This window comes from Oryx dammah, unplaced genomic scaffold (genome assembly GCF_014754425.2).
Source record: "Oryx dammah isolate SB20612 unplaced genomic scaffold, SCBI_Odam_1.1 HiC_scaffold_21, whole genome shotgun sequence".
NCBI lineage: Eukaryota > Metazoa > Chordata > Mammalia > Artiodactyla > Bovidae > Oryx > Oryx dammah.
Window position 1 is genome coordinate 1,055,926 of NW_024070205.1, and position 27,815 is coordinate 1,083,740.

General features: G+C 49.8%; 1 protein-coding gene across 1 annotated transcript; it reads right to left on the reverse strand.

Moving 5' to 3' along the window:
• Positions 1 to 659: 659 nt before the first annotated feature.
• On the reverse strand, positions 660 to 27,373 carry KLHL12 (kelch like family member 12). Its single transcript, XM_040263211.1, has 11 exons — positions 25,808 to 27,373; positions 22,011 to 22,164; positions 20,819 to 21,036; positions 16,481 to 16,630; positions 15,467 to 15,581; positions 4,358 to 4,464; positions 3,414 to 3,609; positions 2,829 to 2,987; positions 2,421 to 2,519; positions 1,581 to 1,767; positions 660 to 1,171 (listed from the first exon to the last, which is right to left on the reverse strand). The coding sequence occupies exons 1-11, from the start codon at positions 26,177 to 26,179 to the stop codon at positions 1,045 to 1,047; spliced, it is 1,884 nt and encodes a 627-aa protein (XP_040119145.1). The 5' UTR covers positions 26,180 to 27,373; the 3' UTR covers positions 660 to 1,044.
• Between the last annotated feature and the right edge of the window lie 442 nt (positions 27,374 to 27,815).

Here is a 27,815-nt window from a genome sequence, read left to right on the forward strand (position 1 = left end):
TGTCCCCACACTCCCAATTCTCCAAGCAGGAATGTCACTGCACAGCACAGGGGAGCTTTGGAAGTTCAGAAGGACAGGAGGTACTAAAACTAACAAATGGATTTCGGTTGTCATTGATTATTCCGTCCTGGGATGAGTAAAATCCAGTCTAAAGACAGGGAAGGGGTGTTCTAATAAGAAAGGACAACATGTACAAAACACAGCAGTAAAAACCACTCCTTGGCAGAAGTATGCTTTTACAAGAACCAGGGGAGTCATCAGGCGGTTGCCACCCCCACTCCTCCCCTCCCCCTATAAACAGTACCGACGGCAACAGTGGAGAAAGCAGTCCCTGATTCAACAGAGGAAAGCCTTCCTGGGATACAGGCGCGGCCGCAGGGAGGGCAATGGTGAAGTCACGGGGACTTCGGTCTGGGACACGTTTCCTGCACTGCTGCTCAGCTAACATGCGCTGGCTCTGCTGCTCTGTGTCTAGGGCCCAGCAAAGACCCTCAAGTAACATACCCCCTCAGCCTTCCGCGTGTCGCAGGCTCCCTCACACCCCACCACATCCAGGTCCCGTCCTGCACTGGACACCCCGTTCCCCACTCCCGAGGCCCCCGAGGTTTTGACAGGGCTCTTCCCTCGTTTTCCTCCAGAACAGAACTGTGTTGCCCCTGTTACCTGTAGACTAGGAAAGAGATTTATTCTTGGAAAACAAGAGAGTTGGTACCCTTCCAACCCTGCCCACACCCTGGAGTTCACAGTCACCTTAAGTCTCCACAGCACACGAGGCACAACTTAAAGGTATACTCTCCGGAGCGCACACGAAGTTAAAGGTGAGGACCAAGTGCCCCCGCGGTCAGAGGAGCGGGGTCTGGCCGATCACACCCGTGCAGGGTGCGGCCTCCGCCCTCGAGTGCCTGCGGCCCACCCTCCTCGGGGACAGGGCGTGTCAAGTAAGCAATGAGAGCAGCGCACTGAGCCTGTAATCCCCTCCTCACGCTGAGAAACAGACATTCTGGAAAAGCCCCTTGGTTCTCTGCAAACTGTCTCTTCGCCCAGTCACTTCTCTCGGAGAACACACACACCCGCGTCGCAGCGCTGAGTTCCCATGGAGGTCACGACCTCCCAGCTGTCAATGATGGGGTCGTAGCACTCGATGCTGCTCAGCAGGGAGTTCCCGTCGTAGCTGAGGGAGAAGCGCCAGCAGTGAGGGAGCACCTCCACCGGCCTGCCTCTGGGCCCTGCCCCACAGGCCCCGCCCACAGCCTGTCTCAATAGGCCCCGCCCACAGCCTGCCTCAATAGGCTCCGCCCCGCCCCCTCCCCACAGGGCCCCGCCCACAGCCTGCCTCAATAGGCCCCGCCCTGCCCCCCTCCCCACAGGGCCCCGCCCACAACCTGCCTCAATAGGCTCCCCCTCCCCGCCCTCTCCCCACAAGGCCCCGCCCCCGCCCCCACGGCCCCGCCCCACGCCCCCCCTACCCTCACGGCCCCACATTAAGATTGCCATGGAGCCCTCTCTGCGGAACCAAACTCTATCTCCACCACACACGTGGATCAGATCACACGGCCCTGGACCCCAGATTTACCCCTCACCCTGCAATTGCATAAAGTCTCCCCCGAAGCACCGTGGCCCCGACGTAGCACCGCGGGGTGGTCATGCTGGTGACCGTTGTCCAGGAGTCGGTGCGAATGTTGTAGGCTTCCACAGAAGAAAGGTGGGCTGTACCATCGAATCCCCCCACCACATAAATATGGTCATTCAGCAGGGCTACCCCTGCACCTGGGGAGGAAAGGGCACAGCAGATGACGGCTGCAGAGCTGAGGATCTGAACCCTAGAAACGAAACACTGACAGACGGCTGGGTGAGCCCCAGAGTGGCCGAGGGATGGGCCAGGGCCCGACAGCCTGGAGGATCTAGTCCAGCATAGGCCACGCACCTGCAGCCCTCTTCGCCTGGCTGTCACCTCGCTTTCATTAACTCGGAGCCCAACCCTTGTCATGAGAGAAGGGAGTGGAAAAAAGAAGGAAAGAGAGGAGAGGGGTCGTGATGGGTCTGGAGCATCTGGTACCGGGAGGCAGGGCTCTCTGTTCCTCTATGCCAGCCTGAGGGCTCAGGAAGAGCTCCCCCCCGACCCCCCGACTCCTGCACATGCTCCCTCAGGCAGCCCACGCCACTGCACAGAGCTGGGCTGGAGGCCAGGATGGAGGGAGGGACTCAGGTGCAAAAAGACAAGGCAAGGAGGCTCTGCTCTCACCCTAACCCAGGGAGAGTCTGGGCTGTCTCTAATGCCGCTGTATTTAGGGAGCACAGACACTGAGAACAATGGCCCTGACCCACGTTTCCTAGGTCGCCAGTGACGACAGGCCTGCAGCCCCACTGCCCAGGCAGTCTGACAGCTCCACCTCCTGCCCCTGGGGCCTGCCTGGTCTTACCAGAGCGCTTGGTGGCCATCGGTGTGACATTAGTCCAGTGTCCTGTATGGGGGTCATACTTCTCAACTGAGTTTAAGATATTCAAGCCGTCATATCCTCCTGTAAGACAGAGCGGGAGCCATTCCAGAAAGAATGGTCAGTGCGGACTCGCACTCCCGGCCTGCCTTCCTCCAGTGCTCCGACTGATGCTCTCAGTCCCAGCTCTCCCTCAAGGGCTCCAGAGAAATCTGAGAGCAACCTATCTTCTGCTCTCACGAAAAGGAGAATCCCAGTGAGTGGAAACTACACTGGGACAGACCGGGGTTTTAGGGGGAGGAAGTCTATGAACCAATTCCGGTGAAAGGGATGCTGCTCCGAGGCCGCTGCCCTTAGTCGTCCCGCCCCTACCCCGTCCCAGACCCCGCACACCTAGACAGTAGATCACCCCGCTGGCCACCACGAGGCCGGCGCCTTCCCGGGCCGTCTGCATGTCGCCCAGCATGCTCCACTGGTCAATGTTCGGGTCATAGCGCTCCATGCTGGTGTGGCGCCTGCTCCCGTCGAAGCCGCCAGAGACATAGATCATATCTGCTCAGAGTGAAGGAGGCACAGACCGTTAGAGAGTGAGGGGTTTCTAACGGCTCCTTCTCTACAAATCTCCCACAGCTCTTCCAAATGCCTGCAGCCAAAAACAACTGTTTTTTTTTTTAACGGATAAATCAAATCTTTAAGAGGACAGCACAGTCAAGACATGTGAGAAGAACAGGGTAAGATGGAATCTTCAGAAACATTCCCTAGATGGGAGTTTGCAAAACTACCACTAGCGCCAGCTCCCCCCTCAGCACACTAGAGCCTGAGTTACCAGCTCCAGTGTCAGCACTGGGACACCTGGGGGTGTTTCCGAAAGCAGAAAGGTGTGGCTGACGCCGCCAGCTGCCTCCGCATTTCACGGAGAGGTGTGAACCCCGATCCAGCCACCCCGAGATGCACATGTTGCCCTGTGCACCAGCCTACCTCCCAGGGTGGTGGCTCCAGCCAGGCCCCGCCGGACGTTCATCGGAGCCACGGAATACCAGACCCCATCCTCGTCCGCCGTGTAGTCCAGACACTCCACGGAGCTGAGGCGGGAGCGGCCGTCATAGCCACCAATCACGTAGATCCGGTCGTGAAGGGACACCGAGGCCACATAGCGTCTCTTCCGAGTGATGCTCTGGGATTCAGGGGAGAAGAGGCGCCTTTGCCACTTTAGTCAGGGAAGTCTCAGGCCTCACCTTTGTGGTCCTTCCTGGGTTTCCCTCCGCACCTTGTTGCTTCGCCTGCGGCCGTGAAGCCCTCTGAGCAGAGGTTTATCTGCTGCTTGTCCACTGGACAAAAGCCTCTTGCTCAGTGATGCTCTAACCGACGAGCGCCTTCTGTACGTCTATCTCTAAGGATTCCAGAGGATCCACCATCCTTCCCTTATCCAGTATCTGATTCCTTCCCATTCCATAAGCACTGCACTAAAGACCAACATCCTTCCGTGAAGCAGGAAGAGACGAGCGCACTGCTCCCTAAGGGCCAGGACCCAACGACCTGAAAGGCCACGAGAAATGACCCCAAAATCCCCACGGTTCTCACAGTTACTGCACTGAAGCAGAAACCCCCAAGGAGACACAGACCCTGGGTCCCACGGACACCAGCTCAGTGCAGCACAGCTGAGCACCGTGCTCAGGCTAACAGGGCAGGAGCGGGCACCCTGCGAACCGCGTGGGCGGCCAGCTGAGTGTAACTGCACACAGGGCCGTGAGTACTCCTGAAGCCGAGTTAGTCAACAACCAACTACTATAACTGACTATTGTCAGGAACACTGCTGCTGTGACCAGGCCTTTCCACTCTGAGGGCTGGGTTAGTTACCACCCGCAGTCAGGGACCGCGGACATTTAAGCTCTTTCCCCGGGCCTGGTTCCACCACAACTTACTGGCAAAAAGCTCCACTCCTGCGTCTTGGGGTCATACTTCTCCACCACGTCGATGGGAGACTGCTGGCTTCCGAAGCCCCCGACCACCAGAAGCACTTCGTTGGCTCCTGAGGACAAGCGAGGAGAGGGGTCATTTTCCCCCGCTGCTGGCTGACTGCTCGGGGATGGAGCAGCGCAGACAGCACCAGGGCGCCTTGTCCCGCGCGGCCCAGAGGGGCTACCTGAGATGGGAGGTCCTCCATGAGGCTGCCCAGCAGCAAACTGCTCCTCCCTGAGAGCCTGAATCTCTGAAACGTGAATTTCTAGACAACATTAAAATTCCGGAAGGCAAGCCTGAACACGCCCCGTGTGTGCTCAGTTGTGTTGGATTCTTTGTGACCCCGTGACTGTAGCCCGTGAGGCTCTTCTGTCCATGGGAGAAGCTTCAACACACCCTACACCACATCAACCCATCTATATGATTCCAGCTGAGTCCACAACAGGCTCTAAGGGTAGGCTGAAGGAGCTCCCTGCCTTTCTCACCCTGTAAAACTCAAAACGGGAGTTTTTTGTGATGGCAAAGAATTTTCTCCTAACCTTGGCTCCCAAAATTTGAGATGTGGCTTAGGAACCAAATAATAAATTTAAAAATCTTTTCCATGACTTTTATCTTTCCAAATTAGCCAACTCCATGACCACATGTCCTGTTAATTCATCAAAACTGCCAGGTAACCGACCATAAGGCTAGACTTTTAAAGGGAGTCTTTTTCTCTACTATCTTACCAAACGAGGCATTTTGATAGCTTTTGTGTCTTTCCCTTTTCCCTAGGGACTTCTCTGGATAATATTCCGATGATATTGCTTTTGAGAAAATCCCCTGTGTAGCTACCAGCTCTACTGTAGAGAAGTCAGCTGGGGCATTTCAGGACATTCAGGAGGGCGTTTAGCTGACCTGGACTGGAAAGACCAAATGGAGTACCTCTAAACGGACAGGAAATACAGACAAGCCCCCCGTGAGGTCGCGGCTGCCACGGCCGGCAGGGGAACGGCCAAAACCGCTCAGGACGGAGCACGCCGCCATCGCTGCTGGGGAGCCCGTGCCACAAAACTGAAGCTGAATCTTAAAGTTTATCGAGACCAATCAAGTCTAGTTTAACCACCAGTTTACAGGAGACACGGGGGACAGAAAACGTGTTAAATGAGACTACTGGGATGTAGTCAATAAAATCTAGCTCGTGGGAGATTCAACAGATAAACTGCAGAGAAAAACCAAAGCAGGAGTGAAAAGCCTGTGGTTTTACAGAGAGCGAGGAGAGCTATGAGCCCAGTGCAACACGTGAGCCTTGTCTGGATGCTGGCTGGAGCAGCTGAAGCGTTCAAAAACAAAGAAAAATAAATTACGGGAAAACTGCGGAAATGTGAACGTGTACTTATATCTGATGAAAGTAAATAATTGGTTGTATGTTTCATCTTTCAGAGACACATACAAAAGCATAATATAATATGAATGGAATTTTATCCTGTCTGGGATTTGCTTCAAAATAGATAGGCTACGAGTCAGTAATTGTTGAAACTGGGTAACAGGTATGGGGGAATCCTTTGATTATTCTGCTTTTATATATGTTTGCTATTTTCCTTAATAACCCACACATAAGCCACGGATTTTCCCCTCCTCTTATGAGAGGGCACCTCTCTGTGTACTTGCCAAGTAAAGTAGGTGGGCCCTACTTCAAGGTGAGCAGTCACTTCCTTTTCGCAAACAAAGCATTTGAACACAGGGTCCTTTCCAAGACACTAATTTTATGTTTAAGCTCCTCCGAGCTGGGGGGCCAGGGTCTTCCTTGGCAGCCCTTTCTCCCATTTACCCACTTCTTCCCCCAGGTCTTCTCTCCCTCTGACGTGCGCACGGATGGGGAGGCCATGATGACCCCGGAGGGGCAACTGAGGGAAAACACTCACAACTAAGGGGTTTCCTATGCTTCGCACAGTAAAGCAAACTCCACTGAGCCAAGCACACCCCGAGGGCCAGCCAGCTGGCAGGAAGGCTTCAGTGCAGGCTCCGGCTGGCCCCGGGTCACAGAGGAGTGCGGACAGGGCGAGTGTGGGGGTTGCTCAGCAGCTCAGGGCTCTGAGCGCCCAGGAACCAAGACCACCGGCCCCTGAGCCCCTCTGCCCATTCAGTTCAGTTCAGTCGCTCAGTTGTGTCTGACTCTCTGTGACCCCATGAATCGCAGCACGCCAGGCCTCCCTGTCCATTACCATCTCCCAGGGTTCACTCAAACTCACGCCCATCGAGTCCGTGATGCCATCCAGCCATCACATCCTCGGTCATCCCCTTCTCCTCCTGCCCCCAATCCCTCCCAGCATCAGAGTCTTTTCCAATGAGTCAACTCTTCTCATGAGGTGGCCAAAGTACTGGAGTTTCAGCTTTAGCATCATTCCTTCCAAAGAAATCCCAGGGCTGATCTCCTTCAGAATGGACTGGTTGGATCTCCTTGCAGTCCAAGGGACTCTCAAGAGTCTTCTCCAACACCACAGTTCAAAAGCATCAATTCTTTGGTGCTCAGCTTTCTTCACAGTCCAACTCTCACATCCATACACGACCACAGGAAAAACCACAGCCTAGACTAGACAGACCTTTGTTGGCAAAATAATGTCTCTGCTTTTCAATATGTTGTCTAGGTTGGTCATAACTTTTCTTCCAAGGAGTAAGCATCTTTTAATTTCATGGCTGCAGTCACCATCTGCAGTGATTTTGGAGCCAAAAAAAAGAAAGTCGGACACTGTTTCCACTGTTTCCCCATCTATTTCCCATGAAGTGATGGGACCAGATGCCATGATCGTCGTTTTCTGAATGTTGAGCTTTAAGCCAACTTTTTCGCTCTCCTCTTTCACTTTCATCAAGAGGCTTTTTAGTTCCTCTTCACTTTCTGCCCTAAGGGTGGTGTCATCTGCGTATCTGAGGTTATTGATATTTCTCCCGGCAATCTTGATTCCAGCTTGTGCTTCTTCCAGCCCAGCCTTTCTCATGATGTTCTCTGCATATAAGTTAAATAAGCAGGGTGACAATATACAGCCTTGACGCACTCCTTTTCCTATTTGGAACCAGTCTGTTATTGCATGTCCAGTTCTAACTGTTGCTTCCTGACCTGCATATAGGTTTGTCAAGAGGCAGGTCAGGTGGTCTGGTATTTCCATCTCTTTCAGAATTTTCCACAGTTTCTTGTGATCCACACAGTCAAAGGCTTTGGCATAGTCAATAAAGCAGAAATAGATGTTTTTCTGGAACTCTCTTGCTTTTTCGATGATCCAGCGGATGTTGGCAATTTCATCTCTGGTTCCTCTGCCTTTTCTAAAACCAGCTTGAACATCTGGAAGTTCACGGTTCACGTATTACCCATTACCGTCCCTGAAAGAGCCTCCGTGCTGAAGCCTGTCTGCCAAGTGAGTGAAGTGATTCACTTCCCATTGCAGTAGAGTTCATGTCAGTGCCAACAGAGCTTTTGATAAGGATAAGGTGGCCAGTGTTTTAACATTGAAAACATAATTTTAGGCAATACTGATGTCTGTTGAGCCTGTGTAGCTTTTTCTATTACAAAGATGATTTCCTTTTAAAAAGTTTAAAAAACAACTCAAGAGCAGGTATGACTGCCATCCCTACTTGCATATGACCCACCCTTTGGTTAAAAAGATATAAAAATTTTATGTCTTGTGATTATAAAACATATAATATATAAAATACATTTTCACTGTTAAAAAGCTTGAAAATGAAAGCATTATGAAAAAACTTTATCTGTAATTCCACAAAGACACAAAAACATAAGATTATCTCCTTCCAGTTCTGTTTCTCAATATCTATACAACAGAAGTGGGACCATATCATAGTATATCCTGTTTTCATTTCATTTTCTCAAGATATTAACAAAATCCTGTATGATTCTAATATTTTAGGCATTTCAGGAGCTGGTAATTGGATTATAAATAATCACATATAATCCTGTGATAAACATCCGTGAATATGAGACATTTCCCCGTTTCTTTAACACGGAAATGAGAGCAGAGTCTAGTGAAGAACATGAACCTTAAAGACTCTTTTTATCTATAAGATACTGAGGGTCAAACAAATTACACTCCCACCAACACTGTAAAGGTGCCGCCCCTTCCACTTTCTGTAGCACTGCACATTTTTACTCTCGATACTTTGGTAGGCAAGAAATTGTATTTATTGTATTATTTATCACTAATAAGACTTTATTTGGAGAAGGAATAGGCAACCCACTCCAGTGTTCTTGCCTGGAGAATCCCAGGGATGGGGGGGCCTGGTGGGCTGCCATCTATGGGGTCACACAGAGTCGGACACGACTGAAGCGACTTAGCAGCAGCAGCAGGCTGAACCTCTCCCCTTATATTTAACAGGACTCCCTGGCTGTGAACCATACACTCAAGTCTCTAGTGTTTTTGTCTTATGTGCATTTTTTTTTAGTTTTGTACAAAGAACTTTAACCCTTTGCTGTGGCTGTAGTGAATTTATTTTCCTAACTGACCTTACAATGTTGTACCTGATTTTTATTTGATCAAAAACATTGACTTTTAAATTTCTTCTATTGCTTTGTGCCTGGAAGTCTTCCTTCCTCAGAACAATTCCCAAGGGTCTCACTGTCTTTGGACCCTGAGCTGGGACCGCTATTCCAGCAGTCTGCCTACTGTAAAGAAGAATCAGGGAAACGGCTGAGCAGAAGGAAGCCTGTTAGTTCTCTGCCAATCAATGGGGGCCTGTCAAGCTGGACTTCCATGTTTACGAGGAGGAAAACGTGTCTAAAAGACCTGATGAGAACTGTGTGTGCAGGCACCCTGCTGACACCAAGGCCTCCTGGCAGGGCCTGGTCACTGCTCGTTCCGGGGAGCGTCCGTGCCCTGGGGTACGTTGCTGGAGGAAAGAGGAGACGGGCGGCAGGACCGCCAAGAACACGTTCGGGACCTGCGTTTGCACCTGGACAGGAAAGGAGCCAGTGACAAGGCCGGAGCTGCAGTTTCCATTACATCTCTGGTGAGAGCAACGGGTGAGGTTAATCAGGACACAGACGCCCCCGCGTGTGGGACGTGGCACGCTAGGCTCACTCCTGCGCATTTCACTGTCCGTGCCGTGTGCAGAGGGGCCACCGTCCTGGTAACTGGCTCAGCCGCCTCCCTGAAGGGGATGGCAGAGCACAGGGGGGCCGGCACGGCTCCTTCTAAAGTGGAAACACAGAGATGCCGAATTAAGGACCTAGCTGGGGCCCAGGAGGGCCGAGAGGAGCCATCCCATGGTGAAGGTCAGGAGGGGCGGCCGTGAGGAGATACCCCTCGTCCAAGGTAAGGAGCAGCAGCTGTGCTTTGCTGGAGCAGCCGTGAAGAGATACCCCACGCCCAAGGTAAGAGAAACCCAAGTAAGACGGTAGGTGTTGCAAGAAGGCATCAGAGGGCAGACACACTGAAACCATACTCACAGAAATCTAGTCAATCTAATCACACTAGGACCACAGCCTTGTCTAACTCAATGAAACCAAGCCATGCCCGCGGGGCAACCCAAGACGGGCGGGTCATGGTGGAGAGGTCTGACAGAATGTGGTCCACTGGAGAAGGGAATGGCAAGCCACTTCAGTATTCTTGCCTTGAGAACCCCATGAACAGTATGAAAAGGCAAAATGATAGGATACCAAAAGAGGAACTCCCCAGGTCATTAGGTGCCCAACACACTACTGGAGATCAGTGGAGAAATATTTCCAGAAAGAATGAAGGGATGGAGCCAAAGCAAACATGATACCCAGCTGTGGATGTGACTGGTGATAGAAGCAAGGTCCGATGCTGTAAACATCAATATTGCCTAGGAACCTGGAATGTCAGGTCCATGAATCAAGGCAAACTGGAAGTGGTCAAACAAGAGATGGCAAGAGTGAACGTCGACATTCTAGGAATCAGTGAAGTAAAATGGACTGGAATGGGTGAATTTAACTCAGATGACCATTATATCTACTACTGTGGGCAGGAATCCCTCAGAAGAAATGGAGTAGCCATCATGGTCAACAAAAGAGTCTGAAATGCAGTACTTGGATGCAGTCTCAAAAACGACAGAATGATCTCTGTTCGTCTCCAAGGCAAACCATTCAATATCACAGTTATCCAAGTCTATGCCCCAACCAGTAATGCTGAAGAAACTGAAGTTGAACGGTTCTATGAAGACCTACAAGACCTTTTAGAACTAACACCCCAAAAAGATGTCCTTTTCCTTATAGGGGACTGGAATGCAAAAGTAGGAAGTCAAGAAACACCTGGAGTAACAGTCAAATTTGGCCTTGGAATGTGGAATGAAGCAGGGCAAAGACTAACAGAGTTTTGCCAAGAAAATGCACTGGTCATAGCAAACACCCTCCTCCAACAACACAAGAGAAGACTCTACATATGGACATCACCAGATGGTCAACACCGAAATCAGACTGATTATATTCTTTGCAGCCAAAGATGGAGAATCTATACAGTCAACAAAAACAAGACCAGGAGCTGACTGTGGCTCAGATCATGAACTCCTTAATTGCCAAATTCAGACTTAAATTGAAGAAAGCAGGGAAAACTGCTAGACCATTCAGGTATGACCTAAATCAAATCCCTTATGATTATACAGTAGAAGTGAGAAATAGATTTAAGGGCCTAGATCTTATACATAGAGTGCCTGATGAACTATGGAATGAGGTTCGTGACATTGTACAGGAGACAGGGATCAAGACCATCCCCATGGAAAAGAAATGCAAAAAAGCAAAATGGCTGTCTGGGGAAGCCTTACAAATAGCTGTGAAAAGAAGAGAAGCGAAAAGCCAAGGAGAAAAAGAAAGATATAAGCATCTGAATGCAGAGTTCCAAAGAATAGCAAGAAGAGATAAGAAAGCCTTCCTCAGCGATCAATGCAAAGAAATAGAGGAAAAGAACAGAATGGGAAAGACTAGAGATCTCTTCAAGAAAATCAGAGATACCAAGGGAAAATTTCATGCAAAGATGGGCTCGATAAAGGACAGAAATGGTATGGACCTAACAGAAGCTGAAGATATTAAGAAGAGGTGGCAAGAACACACAGAAGAACTGTACAAAAAGGATCTTCACGACCCAGATAATCACGATGGTGTGATCACTCACCTAGAGCCAGACATCCTGGAATGTGAAGTCAAGTGGGCCTTAGAAAGCATCACTACGAACAAAGGTAGTGGAGGTGATGGAATTCCGGTAGAGCTATTTCAAATCCTGAAAGATGATGCTGTGAAAGTGCTGCACTCAATATGCCAGCAAATTTGGAAAACTCAGCAGTGGCCACAGGACTGGAAAAGGTCAGTTTTCATTCCAATCCCAAAGAAAGGCAATACCAAAGAATGCTCAAACTACCACACAATTGCACTCATCTCAAAGCCTTTGACTGTGTGGATCACAACAAACTGTGGAAAATTCTGAAAGAGTTGGGAATACTAGACCACCTAACCTGCCTCTTGAGAAATCTGTATGCAGGTCAGGAAGCAACAGTTAGAACTGGACATGGAACAACAGACTGGTGCCAAATAGGAAAAGGAGTACATCAAGGCTGTATATTGTCACCCTGCTTATTTAACTTATATGCAGAGTACATCATGAGAAACACTGGACTGGAAGAAACACAAGCTGGAATCAAGATTGCTAGGAGAAATATCAATAACCTCAGATATGCAGATGACACCACCCTTATGGCAGAAAGTGAAGAGGAACTAAAAAGCCTCTTAATGAAAGTAAAAGAGGAGAGTGAAAAAGTTGGCTTAAAGCTCAACATTCAGAAAATGAAGATAATGGCATCCGGTCCCATCACTTCATGGGAAATAGATGGGGAAACAGTGGAAACAGCGTCAGACTTTATTTTTCTGGGCTCCAAAATCACTGCAGGTGGTGACTGCAGCCATGAAATTAAAAGACATTTACTCCTTGGAAGAAAAGTTATGACCAACCTAGATAGCATATTCAAAAGCAGAGACATTACTTTGCCGACTAAGGTCCGCCTAGTCAAGGCTATGGTTTTTCCAGTGGTCATGTATGGATGTGAGAGTTGGACTCTGAAGAAGGCTGAGCGCCGAAGAATTGATGCTTTTGAACTGTGGTGTTGGAGAAGACTCTTGAGAGTCCCTTGGACTGCAAGGAGATCCAACCAGTCCATTCTGAAGGAGATCAGCCCTGGGATTTCTTTGGAAGGAATGATGCTGAAGCTGAAACTCCAGTACTTTGGCCACCTCATGCGAAGAGTTGACTCAGTGGAAAAGACTCTAATGCTGGGAGGGATTGGGGGCAGGAGGAGAAGGGGACAACCGAGGATGAGATGGCTGGATGGCATCACTGACTCGATGGACGTGAGTCTGAGTGAACTCTGGGAGATGGTGATGGACAGGGAGGCCTGGCGTGCTGCGATTCATGGGGTCGCAAAGAGTCGGACACGACTGAACAACTGAACTGAGGACTTCTGAAAAAAGGACCTCAGCACCATGCGGGCGTGCAGGATCACATTCTTAACCCTCCAGGGCAGGACCACAAGCAAGTTCTTTGAGCCACAGAGCTTTTCTGCTGCCTGTTCAAACAAAGGCAGGAATCGAACTCTAAACCAGCTCTGGGCTTGCTGGTTCACACAGACTACCACTGGAGCTCCACTTAACAATCATGCACTGGCCGGGGCCCTTTTGGCTCCACAAAAAAGGAACGTATCTTCTGTGTTGGAAAGAACTCTAGTGACTGACTTAACTCCTCTGATGTGCAGCTGGTGGTAATCCAGAGGCGCTGAAGGAGGTGTCCGGGTTCAGACAGCGAGTTTCTGGAGTGAGTGGTGGACCTGGGAGCAGGAACCAAAGCAAGCGGAATGTCCTGTCTCCGAGCGCCAGCTTCCTTGCAGCACCTCACTGCTCAGCTGGTATTCAGAGACTACTCACTGTTATTTTGTGTAACCACAAGCGTATGGTAGTAACAAAGAGGCATGTAAACGAAGCCTTAGTAGTTAATATCCCCCTGCAATCTCACTTTATTAAAGGGTTAGTGTTTATCCTGTATATACACGCTTTTCTGTGCTCAGGTAAACATACACACCCAGAAGAGTCACGCCGCTTTCTTTCCCCTCACTCAGTGTACACAATTAAGTCAGTGAATCTGACTCAACGCCTTTTAAGTTTCCCGACATTCCATGGTACAGCTGTGCTATAATTCAACCAGCCATTCCCCTTTACTTGGCGTGCAGGGTGTACTCAGTTTTTTTCTCGATATTAGTAATTTGTGGTGAACATTCTTGTGCCTGTGTCTGGACTCTTTCGTGCTTACGTCTATACTGCACACTGTCTCCACGGGACATGCTCCCGAGACGGGACACACAGGGTGTGCACCCTGTCCAGACTTGTGGGTGCAGCGTCTTTCGGGCGCCCAGCCTCCCTCTCACAGGTGCTCTGGGCGCTACCTGTTTGCTTCCCATGCCCTGCTGTATGAGGTCACTGCTCTTTTTCTTGTCGCTAGGCACAGGTTCTTTTTATAGAAATGCTAACCTGTTGTCATATGTATTGAGTGTATTTTCTCCCAGTCCACCAGTCCGTGGCTTTGCCTTCTGCCATCAATTAAACAAAACAAAAAAAGCGAACCTGATGCAGTCAAGTTAACCATGAAGGGCTCTAAGTTTTCCTGTTTTAGTTAAAAGGGGACAGAGGGAAGGGAGGTTGCTGTCTCGTGGATACAGAATGTTAGTTCTGTAAGATGAAAGAGGTTCTGGACATGGGAGCTGTGTGACAGCATTTAACAACTGAAATGTACACAAGATGGTAAGATGATAAATTTTATGTCATTTGTATTTATCATAAAAATAGAAAAAAAGGCCACCCAAAAGTTATACAAATATTTTCCTATAATTTCTTCTAATATTTTCATGATTTTTCACTCAGTCCTTCAATCTTTTTCAAAAATTTTCTTTTTATATTTCTTCCACGTGTCTCATGCTGATTATAAATCTCTGTATATATCATGAGACACAAGTCACATTTTGTCATCTCCCAGGGATTAACAGAATGGCATCCCTTTAAAGATAAAACAACAAAAAGCAGTATCTCTGCGTGGTGGAATTACAGATGACTCGTTTACTTTTTTGCTTCTCTTTATTTCTAAAATTTCTACAGACCTATTAATTTTGCCATTAGAATGAGATAAATCATCACTCTACTTATATCTATGAATGAAAGGCTTAATTATCAATTAACACCTTAGCACGCATGAGGCCACAGTCAGGTAAGAGTAAAATCAGGAAATAGTAACAACAAAACACTGCCGCATGTGCACAGAGTAATTTATAAGCTGCCAAACGCCTGGGCTCCCGGGACAGCGAGCGCACATGTGAGCACAGACCCTGCGCCAGGTGGAGCGCAGGCATCGTACACACACGATCTCATCCAGCCTCCGTGGCAACCAGCGTGAGAAGACCCTGGCATCCTCGTTTCAGAGGCAGAGGCGTCAGCTCAGGCCAGCGGTCGCCCTGCCTAGGCCCACAGGCCGGCCAGCGGCTGCCGGGACCTGAGCCCAGGCCTGTCCACTGAAGTGACAGCCTCCAGAGGCAGCACGCACTCCCTTTAATAGCAACCTGCAAGGCTGGAGCTGTGATGACCCATTTCACAGATGCGGTGATGGACCCAGAGGGGTTAAGTTTCCTGCCAAAGTTCACACCCATGGTGAGCGGTGAGTGGTAATCGGTAATCGCGGGTGAGCACCGCCCGTCTGGCTTGGCTCCAGGCCCTCACCCGCTGCAGAGCACCGCCTCCGACCTCCCGGACCCCTGCCTAACCCGCAAGGCTTCCTCCTCACCTCCTCTCCACATGGAGGAGGGAGGCGCAGGGCAGCAGACCATTTGCTGACTACACCGCATCTGAGAGAGCTCTAATCCACAGGCCCCAAAACACTGAAATATACCTGGAACTTACACCGCCTAACACTTGTCATTTACAAAGTGCTTTCCCCGCTGTATCTCATCTTACCCTCCAAACAGTTACATGAACTTGGTTTCTAGGAGCACAAGATCAGGGTGGTAGCAGGCCTTGCTCAAGACGACACAGCGAACACGAGCCGCCAGCTTACCGAGCCGTGCCCTTGTCCGGGGCCCCTGCATCTGAGTGCGCAGCTCAGGTCTCAGGTGGAACTTCTTGGCTTCGTCAACGAGGTCCCTGCACTGCAAACTGCAGCGGATGAAAGGCTGAAACAGCAGGAGGAGAGTGAGCCACGGGGGCTTTCAGGAGGGCTGCCAGCAGGGACTAGGCCATGGGTTTCCAGGACTGATTTTAAAAAGGTTTGTTCTGAATAGACGTCACACGGTTCAAAGGTAGGTGAGGGTACGTGAATGGACCATAGGAAAGAGTTACACAAACGAGGTGGAGTTTGAGAGATGACTCTAAGCAGCTGGGAACCCCCTGAATGCCAACGACCGAAAGGCGTGTCTGTGATGAACTTTCAGAGACGGGCTGGGCCAGCCTCGCCCACACTTTACAGATTGGTGGTCTCCAGGTTGGTCCCGATAGCTTGTAAAGAAAGTCAGGAAACGCCCCACAGAGAACTGAGGCTGAAGAAAAGCTTGTAAACAAACATGAAACGACCAAGTTGATGTGAAACACATCAAACTCCTTTCAAGCTGACCTTTCCAGAGGTCAGAAATAGAGAGACTTGATGAGGAAGTCCTTTGAAACGAATTTTTTTTTTTGCTCTTTTTTGCCTTGGATTTTTTAAAATTTATTTTTAATTGAAGGATAATTGCTTTACAAGAATCAGTCATAGGCTTACCTATGTCCCCTCTCATGGATGAATTTTTTTTGGAATAATTTTTTTAAACGGAGAAAGGGACAAAATTTATCATCCAATACTGCTATGCAAAATAATGAGGGGCTTGCAAAACAAAAGACAACAAAGAGCAAAGTTAAACGAAGCCTCAGACCCTCGTCTCTGCTGGGAGCCCGACTTGCCCAGCGACCGCCTGCAGACCCTGCACGGCGCACGTCCCGGGCAGACCGGGACAGGCTCCGGGGTGCTTGTGCCTCTGGGGGGACCAGTTCTGGGTGCAGGACGTGAAGCTGCAGAGACACCCCTGTCCCGGCGACTCACCTCAGTGTCTATGACGTCTGTGATGTAGCGGGGGGTCAGCAGGGGCATCCGGACGTACTGCAGCAGGTCCGGCAAGGACCCCTCCCGCTCCTTCTTGGCGTGCTTCACCCAGTTGATCACAGCCTCGAAGACCGGCTCTTCAGAATCCACCTGCAGGCGCGGGACACGCTGTTGGGCGCTCTGGAGCCGTCTTCCATTCCCCTCCCCCGAGTAACTCCCATCTCCCAGAAACAGCCAGGCTCTTGGGGAAAGAACTGTTTCAGACACAACTTGCTGAGATCATGAGAAGAGTTATAGTCAGAATGGGTGAAAAACATCTAAGAGAGAGGGTACCTAATAGACCATCAGTCACAAATCAGCTTTTAATTCAGAATTTTCTCCATTCCTGAATTTTTTCTGGTCATTTCTGAAATGTTAGTAGGCAAAAGGGGAACCTGCTACCCTATTCAAAACTGGCTCTCTGGACACATTTATTCACAGCTGCTGTTTAAGGAGGTCCAGCCTTGCTCCCCAACTCCTCAGTCAGGCCCGTGAGTAGGAACTTCCCTGAAAACACTGCAAGGAACGTGGAGTCTTCAAAGCATCATCAATGAGCACCTGAGCAACTGTGCTGTACTAGGTACCATGCAATTTGAGATGACACATATAATTAATCTTTTGGGGAACTGAGGTCTGAGCTACAAGTGACAGGCAGGATATGAAACCTTCTCCCTGGACGAGCACTCGGTACAGTGAGCACCAGGACTCACAAGACTGACACCCGAGGACGTGGCCCCGGAGTCCGCCTGTCCTGAGATCCTCTCAGAGTGTGACAGCGCCCAGAGAGAAGCCGTTCTGGGGACTTCTAAGAACTGAAAGGACAGAAAATGCTTCCGAACGTTCATCCATTTGATGGATTTACCAACACCTACTAAGTGCCAGGAACTACTCTGGAGGGACAAGTCAGACATGACCCTCCCTCTTAAAGTGGGGAGAGAACTGTTAAGTCAGAAAAGCAAACAATCCCACTTTGCTGTTATGTATCAAACGGGAAAAGTCCAGGGGCTGGAGACAGAGTGACTTGAACTTGAGATTTCTTTATGCAGAGTGATGGGACAGGGAAGGCCTTCCTGTAGCAGCTATAGGTTTCCACCTGGCAGAGGGGCAGCAGTTAGCCTCGGCAGATAGGAAGCGCCTGGAGAAGCCCTACAACCACACTGTCCAAAACAGCAGCCACGAGCCCCACATGCTGCTGACATCTACATTAATTCAAGTGAAGCTAAAACTAAACATCCTGCTTCAGGAATTCCCTGGCGGTCCAATGGTTAGGATGGCACTTCAGCTGCTGGGAGCCTGGTTCGATCCCTGGTCTGGGAACTGGGATCCTGCAAGCCGCGCAGTGCAGCTAGGAAAAACAAACTCAGCTTCTCAGTCCCATTGGCTGCACTGCACAAGTGCTCAAGGCCACCAGTGCTTGGCGTCAGTGAACTGGCCAGCACGGACACAGGGCCCCTCCACCTTCACAGAACGTTCTGCTGGACAGCCTGGGAAACGACAGAGCCCGGTGTGGCGGGATGAGCAAGGGAGGCGATGGAAAAGGTCAAGCTGGAGGAGCAAAGCCTGCACAAGACTGGACTTTCCTCCAAACCGTGAAAAGGCGCCAAGCAGGTAAGTGACGAGACCACACCGATGTTTCGTAAAGTTACTCTGGCAACCATGGAAGACGGTTTAGAAGGGCTGCGTGCTGGGAGCCCAGACAGGGGCTACCCTGGGCCCAACAGGCAGAGGGCGGTGAGGCTGAGACGATGGCAGTGCTGACAGGCTTCACACACTGAGCTCACAGGGGGTCAAGCGAGCCCAGTCTGCCGATGGGCCAGATGCAGGGGAGGGTGCAGAAGAGGGGCCGTGATTTTTAAATGAACTTCAGCTTTGGCGAGGACGACAGGCTCAGAGTTCTGAACAGCTGAGTGCTGGACTCTGACACATTCTAGGTTTCAATGAGATACATCCATTGAAAATGGGGTTTTTCCATCATAAGCAGAGATCCTTGATCTTACTAAAGACGGAATAAACAAGCATTGCAGAGAAACAGCTAAACTGAGAGGAGAAACCCCCAACAGTAATGCTTTACTACAGAGAAAATTCCTCTGCAATAAATTTTCACAGAGAATTCTTCTATGTATCAGCCGACATTAGAACAGCCCTACGTACTAAGTACAACTATTTTCTGCATTTTATGGGAGAGGAATCTGGAGATGAGTGGTTAGGAACACCCGCCCCCCCCCCCCCCCCGCCAAAGCCAAACCCCAGCCTGACTCTGAAGCCCGTGTTGTTTCACACAACGTGACACACTGCCTCCGCTGTTTCGAAAGCTATCGTTTCACATGGTCCAGAGGAAGCGCTAGTTAGCAACAGGGCCAGACATCTGGTTAGTGCTTCTGGCTGGCATATGAGAGAGAAAAAAACGTCATTTTCTGAAAAAAGCAAAGGCCATTCTCGCCAGATACTTGAGGAAGACAGTACGGAAGAGTTAGTCCTGGTTTCTGAAGAGGTTAGCTCACTGCCCTCCCTGCTCCAGCCAGCTTTATTCACAGTCTCCACTGCTCTTAAACGAAGGCTCCCTGATTTGGTCAAGCAGAGACAAACTAAGAGGCGGCCGGCTCCCCGCCTCGTGGTCGTGAGAACGGTCGGGCGGCGGAGTCCTGCCCCTTGAGCCGTGTGTGGGTGATGACTCATCTCGGAAAACTAGAGATGGTTCTGAGAATTAAGTAACATTTTAAAATGCCAAGAATGGTATCTTGAGAATGGAAACCCCAGGGTACAAGGCTTTTAGTCCATTATGTCCATAACCAGATCCCCAGCCCAGAACTGCTCTGGGCACACAGGAAGAACTCAATAAATACTTGATAAATGAGCCAGGAGTTGGTTACTTTATGAGTGTTCGCAGTGAAGCTTACGTCTGTGGGGCCGCCTCTACCACCGGTCTGGCGTCCCGTGCGAGGACCCAGCTCCCCCCGCGCCCCACGGGCGAGAACAGGTCACAGACACTCGGCCCCGAAGCCCCTGCGGGAGCAGCGTCTCAGGCAGACGTGAACCACACGTGACCCTAGCCAGAAACAAGGGTGTGGGCATGCCCCGGTCCAGTTCCCTCAGAAAAGTCACGGGGCAGAGGTGCCAACACAAAGCCGGGTGAATGCTGACAAGAGACACACTGAAGACTTGCTATTGCATGAAAATCCTAGTTTTAACAAAAGAAATCAGCTCACTGAATATGCTTACAGACTGCTCTTTAAGCAACGAATCCTCTTCTAGCACTTAGAGGATCAAACTTTCCTTCCACTATATTAACACCTCTTGTTTATACTGAGGTGCCGTGACCGTCTGGGATCCAGTCATCTACAGTCATTTTCATTGTTATCTGAGGACAGTGAGAGAAAGAGAGAGGAACTCTCAGCCTCCCTAGAGGATCCTCCCTGAGGGTCACCATCTCCTCAGCTGGGGAAGCAAAGCCCCCAGAGGGACTCCTCCCCAAGAACAAGGCTCTGCTCGGAGCTTCCTGAAGCCAACGGGAGAGCTGGGCTGCCAAGATGGCTGCCGGCCTCAGCGACACGACGGCCCCACTGCGCACACTCGGGGTCCTGCCTAGCTACAGACCTACACGAGCCCCCAGGCTCCTCCCTGCGGGGCGGCATCCCTGGACGCAGGGCGCAGGCCGGCGGGATGCTGCTGCTGCCCAGCTCAGCCAGCAGAGCCCGCCACACCCAGAGGTGCCGACCTCTGCGCTCCTGCTTGCGGTCTCCAGCCTTCTGTTCCGTCCTCCTGATCCACTTCCTCTACCGTCTCATCTAGACCCAGAGGCTGACTCTTCTTTCTTCTTCCTCACTCTGAACAGGCTCGTGATTCTCCCGACACCGTCAGCACCTGCGTCTTTTCGTTTGCCTCCACTACGACACTGTGAATCCCCTGCAAACGAGACTATGCCTTACTCACTCTCAGCTCCCCAGCACCCAGGCCGTGGCTGCTGCATGGGAGACACTGTCAGTACATGTTTCAAAAGAAGTGAATGGGTAATGAGACGTATTCTACAAAAATCCACTTAACTTCCCATTTCTGCTTATTCCACACTGTTTAATAGTGACTCTTAACCACCGGGATCACAGATTTCATTGAGGAAGAAGTGAACTCCCTCCCATAAACATGCAAATACATTTGGCATATAATTTCAGGGACATGAGCTTAAACCTTACAGCTAATGTGGACACCCGACTGAAAGCCGTGCTACAGAAGCACAGCAGCTCCATCTTGCTTTTTGGTCTTTGGCCCAGTCCTGAAGAGAGGTGATGCCAAGCAGGTAGGTACCTGAATCTCATCGCACTTGATGAGCTTTTCCACCTCTCCTTGGCTGAGAAGAATGAACTCTTCATGCTGTACCACTTCAGGAAAATGCTTCTGGCTAAAAACCTCAGCTGCTTGCATCAGGTCAACACAGTTGTGAGTCTCAGCGAAGTCCCGGATGCCCAGGCAGTTGGAAGGGTCCAGCTGGCTTTCCAAGAACTCGCAGCAGGCTTGCTTCACGCCTAGACAGACACAGACAGGGGTCCTGAAGACACTTGGCAGGTCAGGCCTCAGTCCCTGGGTCACAACCTCTCCGAGTGGGATCAGAGGGACCCTGGCTCAATGCCTAAGAATCAGTTTAGAAATTTCATTCTTTGGGAATCCAAATCCTATTTCCGTCTTACGTTCTATGCAGCCTCCAGCAAAGCCTTTATAAATGTGTGCTGCAGCCTTGAAACAAGTGCAGCAGGACGAACTGTGCTTATGGACACCGTCACAATCACACAGACATGCCTGTAAAACTCCTGGGCGTCATGCTATAGACCCAGCTGTCACTGAGCACATCCACCTAATCCCTACTCCACACGAGAACTTACTGAAAGCTGCCAAAGGACAAACAGGAGGGGCTGGAAACACTCCTCCATCCGTCTGACCAAACAGCTCTGAGCGCAACGCTCGTTTAGAGCCGGGCACTAACGCAAAGGCCTCGCACTACTCCAGTCACGTGCTAAAAACTATCAGAAACAGACCTGGAGGTTAGCGCAGATCGGCACCTGGAAGGGGAACCATCTCCAGTGCCGTGAAAACCTTATTTGTGGGTCAATCTAAATGTTTAATAGATAATTTCTATGGTTCAGAAGGTTAAAGGGCCCATGTGAGTGGTCCCCCAGCCCCCTTACCCACCCAGGCACCTGCGGTGGCTCCCTTCCATGGAGGCAATGACTCGTAACTGTGTCTCATGACCCCCTACAGGATGGCTGTGCACACAGACGGAAGGAAAGGCCTCTACTGGCCCCTCCTGCGTATTTTTACAAACAGAAAGCACGTGCCCTCTTTACTAAAGAGCCAGAGACGCACACCTGGAGGATCCTCTACTCTGCGACTGAAGCCTCAGTTTCTCAGCCATGGACATTAACCCTGAGGCCTGTCGTGCCCCTCACTCCCGCGACTTGGAACGTCTGCGGGCCACTGTGGGTGCACGCCTCCACAGCTGTACCTTTCAGCTGGAGCAGGCAGGCTGCGGGCAGCAGCTCCTGGACGTTCTCCACAGTCACGTGCACGGTCTCCGTGTACACAAAGTCCAACAGGATTTCCATGGTGGAGGCAGTTAAACCCTGAATATCTACATACGGTTTCCCCTTCTCTGAGAGCTGAAAGTGAAAAGGGCATGAGATCACGGTGGTTGCAATTCCACAAGGTTAAGGCAGAGGCTCGTATCCGAGCACTTGAAGAGATGTTAACAATATTAACTGCATACACGTGTTTAACAAAAAAGGTCGTCTCTTTTGATTTGTGCAAAGCAAACACAGCACATATTTGCAGCTCTTCAAACGGGGGGAGCTATGCGCAACCCAAGAGCACACAGAGGTGACACCTTCTGAGAATATCAGTTTCACTTTTGAATAATTCAACATGCTGCTCTTTTATTAAAACAAATGCAGACGCGGAATAGAACCAAAAGTTCCATGAGCACGCCATTAGCGTCCATGGGCTTTTCAGAGGAAACATGAACTTCGCTGAGTTCCCGCTGCAGACCCTCCAGAATGAGCCAGCACCGTCCCACCTGTTCTAAGACTGCACTGGCCACCTTCAGGGTGTTCCACTGTACCCCTGAAGACAACTGCATTGTTTGATACTTCCTCAAATACTGGGTCGATTCTCTTTTGGGATTACTGCATTACTGGTGGTACGTTTAGTCTAGACTATATCCTTGGGGTTATGAGTATAGTTGAGGCCAGATAAGCATAGACAATGGTTTGTCTAAGGGTGGAAATCTTCAGCTTTACAGGACAGTAACTATCTGAAAACTGGTACCTTATGAATGTTTTACTAGATCTTAGTTTAGAAATTTCAACTACTTACAAAACTCCAGTGTATGTCTGTTATAAGCTAAACATCTTGATCAACTTTGATTCCTTCATCAGTCCAGAATAATCGAAAAATATTCTCTAACAAAGCCAAGAATAAAATAAATCCCAGAAACCAAAAAATGTCACTAGTACGTTATTTTGGAAAAACATTTTACTAACTGTAAGTCTTTACGAACAGAAATATATAAGCACATTCATGTCAGGAGTTTCTTAGTCAGTAACCTATGTTCCCACTAGCCAAATAGTTTAAATATGTAAATGAGTTTACTATCTAAGAACTTACGGCAACTGCAGTATTTCACATTAATGCTCGCTTTACCATTTTTCAGAGCACCTCTCATTTACTATTATCTCCCCTGACGGTCACAGCAGCCTGGTAAGGCAGTCGGGTCTGATGTCACTGCCGTTTAACACACAAAGGGTCTGAGCTTCAGAGAAACAACACGACTTAATCTAGGTCTTCACTATTAATCATCAGAGACAGACTGAAGCCAGGCCTCCCGCCTCACCCTGTGCTATCTTAGTGGCACCAAATTCATGGAGAAATCCAGAGCTGGAAGAGAATGGAGACACCAGCGAGTTTAATCATTCTGTTCTACAGACAACCCAGTGAGGTTAGATGGTCATTAGGGTTCACACAGAATTTCTAAGAGAACTGAACCTAAAATCCAGGTCTCTGGACCCTCCTGTTTAAATCATTTAGCGTTAAAAACAAATTCAAGGGTATAGAGACCAGTCTGGAGATTCTTAAAAGACTAGAAGTAAGAGTCTGACATGATTCAGAAATACTGCTCCTGAGCATATTTCCAGAAAAGATGAAACCTTTAATTTGAAAACATTCACGCACTCCAGTGTTCTCAGCAGCACTACTTAGAACAGCCAAGACACGGAAGCAACCTCCACGTCCATCAACGGATGAATAAAGAAGACGTGGTATATACGAGGGGGACACACACACACAGAGACACACCCAAGTGGAATATTACTCAGTCATAAGAAAGTAACAAAGAACAATGCCACTCGCAGCAGCATGGGAGGACCTGGAGATGACCACATCCGTACTAAGGGAGGGAAGCCAGGCAGAGTGAGACAGGTGAGGACAAAGTGAAATTAAGAGGGACAGAATTCCAATTCCACAATAAATGAGTCACAGGGACGAAATCGGAGAAGGCAATGGCACCCCACTCCAGTGCTCTTGCCTGGAGAATCCCAGGGACGGGGGAGCCTGGTGGGCCTGCCGTCTATGGGGCCGCACAGGGTCGGACACGAGTGAAGCGACTCAGCAGCAGCAGCGGCAGGGATGAAATACACAGGGTGGGGCACAAGCCAGCTACACTGCAATGGCTCCGAGGAGGGGCAGGTGGCGCCTAGGCGGCCGATCGCCTTATGCTGCATCGGACCACTCCGCTGCACACCTCAGACACAGGGCTGCGCGCCAGGCACACTGCGGCGGAGAAAGACGCGACCCATTCAGCCTGTTCCTGCCTGATGTCAGTTTTTAAAGGAAGACTACAAAATCCTGGTGAGAAAAAAATGAAAAGGGAGCTCTTTCTCAGACGTGCAGAGAAAGAGTGAGGCCAGGACGCACACCGTGTGATGAGTCCTCCACGTTTCCTGCTGGCGGCCGGGTGACACTCTCCTCACCCAGTTAGACCCCAGCGCTTCTGGTGCTCGCAGACACTGTGGGGGACAGCACAGGACAGGACCTGCAATGTCACCTTGCACAGGGTCCCCTTAAAGCTACCCTGGGCCCACTGGGCAAATGGTCAGGCTGCCACTCTCTCCCTGCCAGCCCTGTGGCTGAGCACTAGCTCAGCATCACATACGACTCTGGCTTTACGATGGAAACATCAAAATTAGAGTCAAGTTAAGTTACTGGAGAAGGGAACGGCAAACCAAGTTAAGTTAATTTAGGATTAAATCCTCTCTACCATTTACAAGCTGTAAGGCATTTCGTATCTGAGACCTTATTTCTTCACTTGTAAAATGAGATGGTAACAACCATCCCTGGGGTGAGCAGGACAGGCAATCGTCTAACACAGCATCTGGCCCACAGGCCGGTGACCTTCGTTATGATAACACGATTACCATGACGAAGTATGTCAGGTTTATGTACAAGTACAGATAAATAACATAATCGAGACAATTTATTTAAAATAAAAAAATCAGACTTGCAATCCTGGAAGCTGAGAGCGCTCTCCTCTGCTCAGCTTTCCGAGTCCCTCATGACTCAGCAGCTCCTCCACACGCTGTGTGTCTTGCCAGGCACTCACCACAGCAGTCTTTTCCCTAACACTTTGCGAGCACCAAGTTTTTTTTGCCAGGCCAGCCTGTCCCCAATTCCCTGGTTAAGGGCTCGTGGTCCCAAGTTGGCATCTTTCTGGCGATGTTTCGTGTGCCCACACAGCCAGGCACCAGTCCTCCGCCACCCACCTGAGACGGCACTAACGCTCCCCTGGGAGAAGGAGGAAGACTGCTTTCCCTCACACACTGCAGGAGTGGGATGAGGGTGGACTCTCGCTCCTCTTTCCTTCCCTCCTCCCTCTTCCCCGGTATTCTTTAAAATGTTACACTTTAGAAAAAAGAAAACAGGAAAACAAACTAAAACACTGGTAAGTAAAATCCGATAGCTGACATTTGTGTTTGCTACATGCTGGACGTTGTTCTCAGCACGTCACATGTAAGTTCCTCAGGTAATTGTCACAACAACCATATGAAATTGTGTACTACTATCATTCCTCATTCTGAAATGAGATGACTGACGCACAGTCAAATGGCAGATGTTATCCAGAGTCTGGGGTTGAACACCAGGCTATAGCGATTCACAATCATACAGAACTTCCACTATTTCATTCAGTGGAATGAGATGCCCACGAGGTGACAGGTGTGGGCTCCACCTGAGAGGAGACGGTCCACCACGTACCTCACTGGTGAACATGGCGCAGAAGTAATCGCTGCAGGCAGCCAGCACGATCCGGTGGGCGGGGAAGTCCTTCTGCTCCACCCTCAGCGTCACATCACAGAGGGTGTTGCTCTTCCTGAGGGAGTTCATGGAGTTGAGGATGGATTTAGCGTGAGTGTTTGTCATCATGTCCTTGGGAGCCATAGTGTGTCTCATCAGGCAACGTGGAGAGCGAGCGAGAGCGATCCTTGTATTCTGGAAGTACAAGGAACAAAACCAGGGAGCATGTGTGAAAGCCTGGGGACACTGAATATATTCAGTCAGCTTTACAAACGGAGGCGGCTCCATCAGGCTCAAACATCCACAAGTAGAGCGCACTCCTCCTCCTGGCATCACCAACACAGCCCAGCCACTAATTCCCCTGAGTATATCTGATCCCTCCTCCCTCTGAATTCCCCTTGTCACGGAGTGCCCAAACCACCTGACATTATTGTCATCAACACTCTGCTGTAAATAGAAAGAAACTTCCTCTCTCACCTATCTTCACAAGGCTGCTATCTCTCACAGTAAAAATCAGAAGATACAATTTCTTAAAGGTGTGATGTCACTATTTTTAATACCCTAAAGGAAATTAAGTAGCTGAATATTTATAGAGGGTGGGGACCCAGTTTTATATATATATATTTTTTCTCTCCCAGCAAGTGTATAATAAACGTTCAGTGACAGAATGCAAGAAAGGACTGCACCTTCAACCTAGAGCAAAAGGCCAGTATCAGTGAAAATAAACGTTTTCTAAAGAAGCACCCAATTAATTATTTATGATGACTTCCAACTATATTTGGATTTGTTCTTAAAATGAAACTTCAACTGAGAACCCAATGCATGCCTGCATGCTAAGTCACTTCAGTCATATCCGACACTTTAGCCCGCCATGATCCTCTGTCCACGGGGATTCTCCAGGCAAGAATACTGGAGTGGGATGCCATTATCCTTCTCCAGAGAATCCAGTACCTACACTGAATAATGGAGACCATGCAAGCTTAAGCTATTGAAGTTCTATAGAAAGGTCTACCGACTCTAATTATTAGTATACACTCATCAATATTAAATTAATATTTGTAGTAATTCTTCTATACTATGACAGAATTACTGGGATAGAAAACGTATCAAAACACTACTACCAATATTATGGCCACAGCCAGTCACTTGTAAAGTTCACTGTATGCATAAAGTAAATGAACTCAGTAACAGGCTACACGTTAAAAAATTAATAGAAGTAATTTCTTGAATTTTGACAAGCTTCAGTTATTATTTTATTTTTGTTTATTTGCTTCAAGGACAATTTCTGGGGAACGAAATTGGAAGGTTACTAAGAGTCTGTCTTATGTGGAATCCAAAATTTTCTGTAAGGATCCAAGAAAATTAAATCAAACTATGCTTTTCAAAAATCCACAACTCACAACCATAGTTTTATACGAAAAGGGAAAACGAGACCCTAAATCCTCATCTACTCCTGTTTATAGGTAGCGTACTATTCTTTAAGCTCTCCAACCACTCTACAGGATCCATTTTACAGGAAAGGAGGTGGTTCATCCAGGCATAAGATGATATCCAGAAAGACTTTCCTGCAGTCAACTTCGTTGCAACTCTGGAGACTGAGAAAGGCCCGCACGGACGCCGCTATTCGGTGAGGACCTTGGGGCGGCGGGTCGGAGCCGGCTCTGCCTGTCAGACAGACACGGCCCCAGCGTGCGGCTGCCCGCTCCCGGGGTCCCCGGCCGCGCTCCGCCCCAGCGCACCTGGTCCGGGGCCCCCGCGAGCTCCCCGCTGGAGGGGCCGCCTTCCGGCGGGCGACAACAGCAGCGGCGCCCCCTCCCCGACAGCCTCCAGACGGAGGTCGCGGCGCTCGACGCCTGGAGGCCCCCGCCCGCCCTGAGGGGACGGCGGCGGGCGGGGGAGGACACCGGCTGCCGCCCCCGGGCCACTCACCTGCGCTCCGGCCCGCCGGGCGGGCGCGGGGCGAGCGGGC

Coding starts and splice junctions, on each gene's coding strand:
- KLHL12 (XM_040263211.1), bottom strand. CDS start 26,179: ATGCCAGGAGGAGGAGTGCGCTCTACTTGTGGATGTTTGAGCCTGATG. Junction 16,631..20,818: donor TCAAGTGCGATGAGATTCAG/GTACCTACCTGC, acceptor CCGCGCCTGCAG/GTGGATTCTGAAGAGCCGGT. Junction 1,172..1,580: donor AGACTTTATGCAATTGCAGG/GTGAGGGGTAAA, acceptor CTTCTCCCTCAG/CTACGACGGGAACTCCCTGC.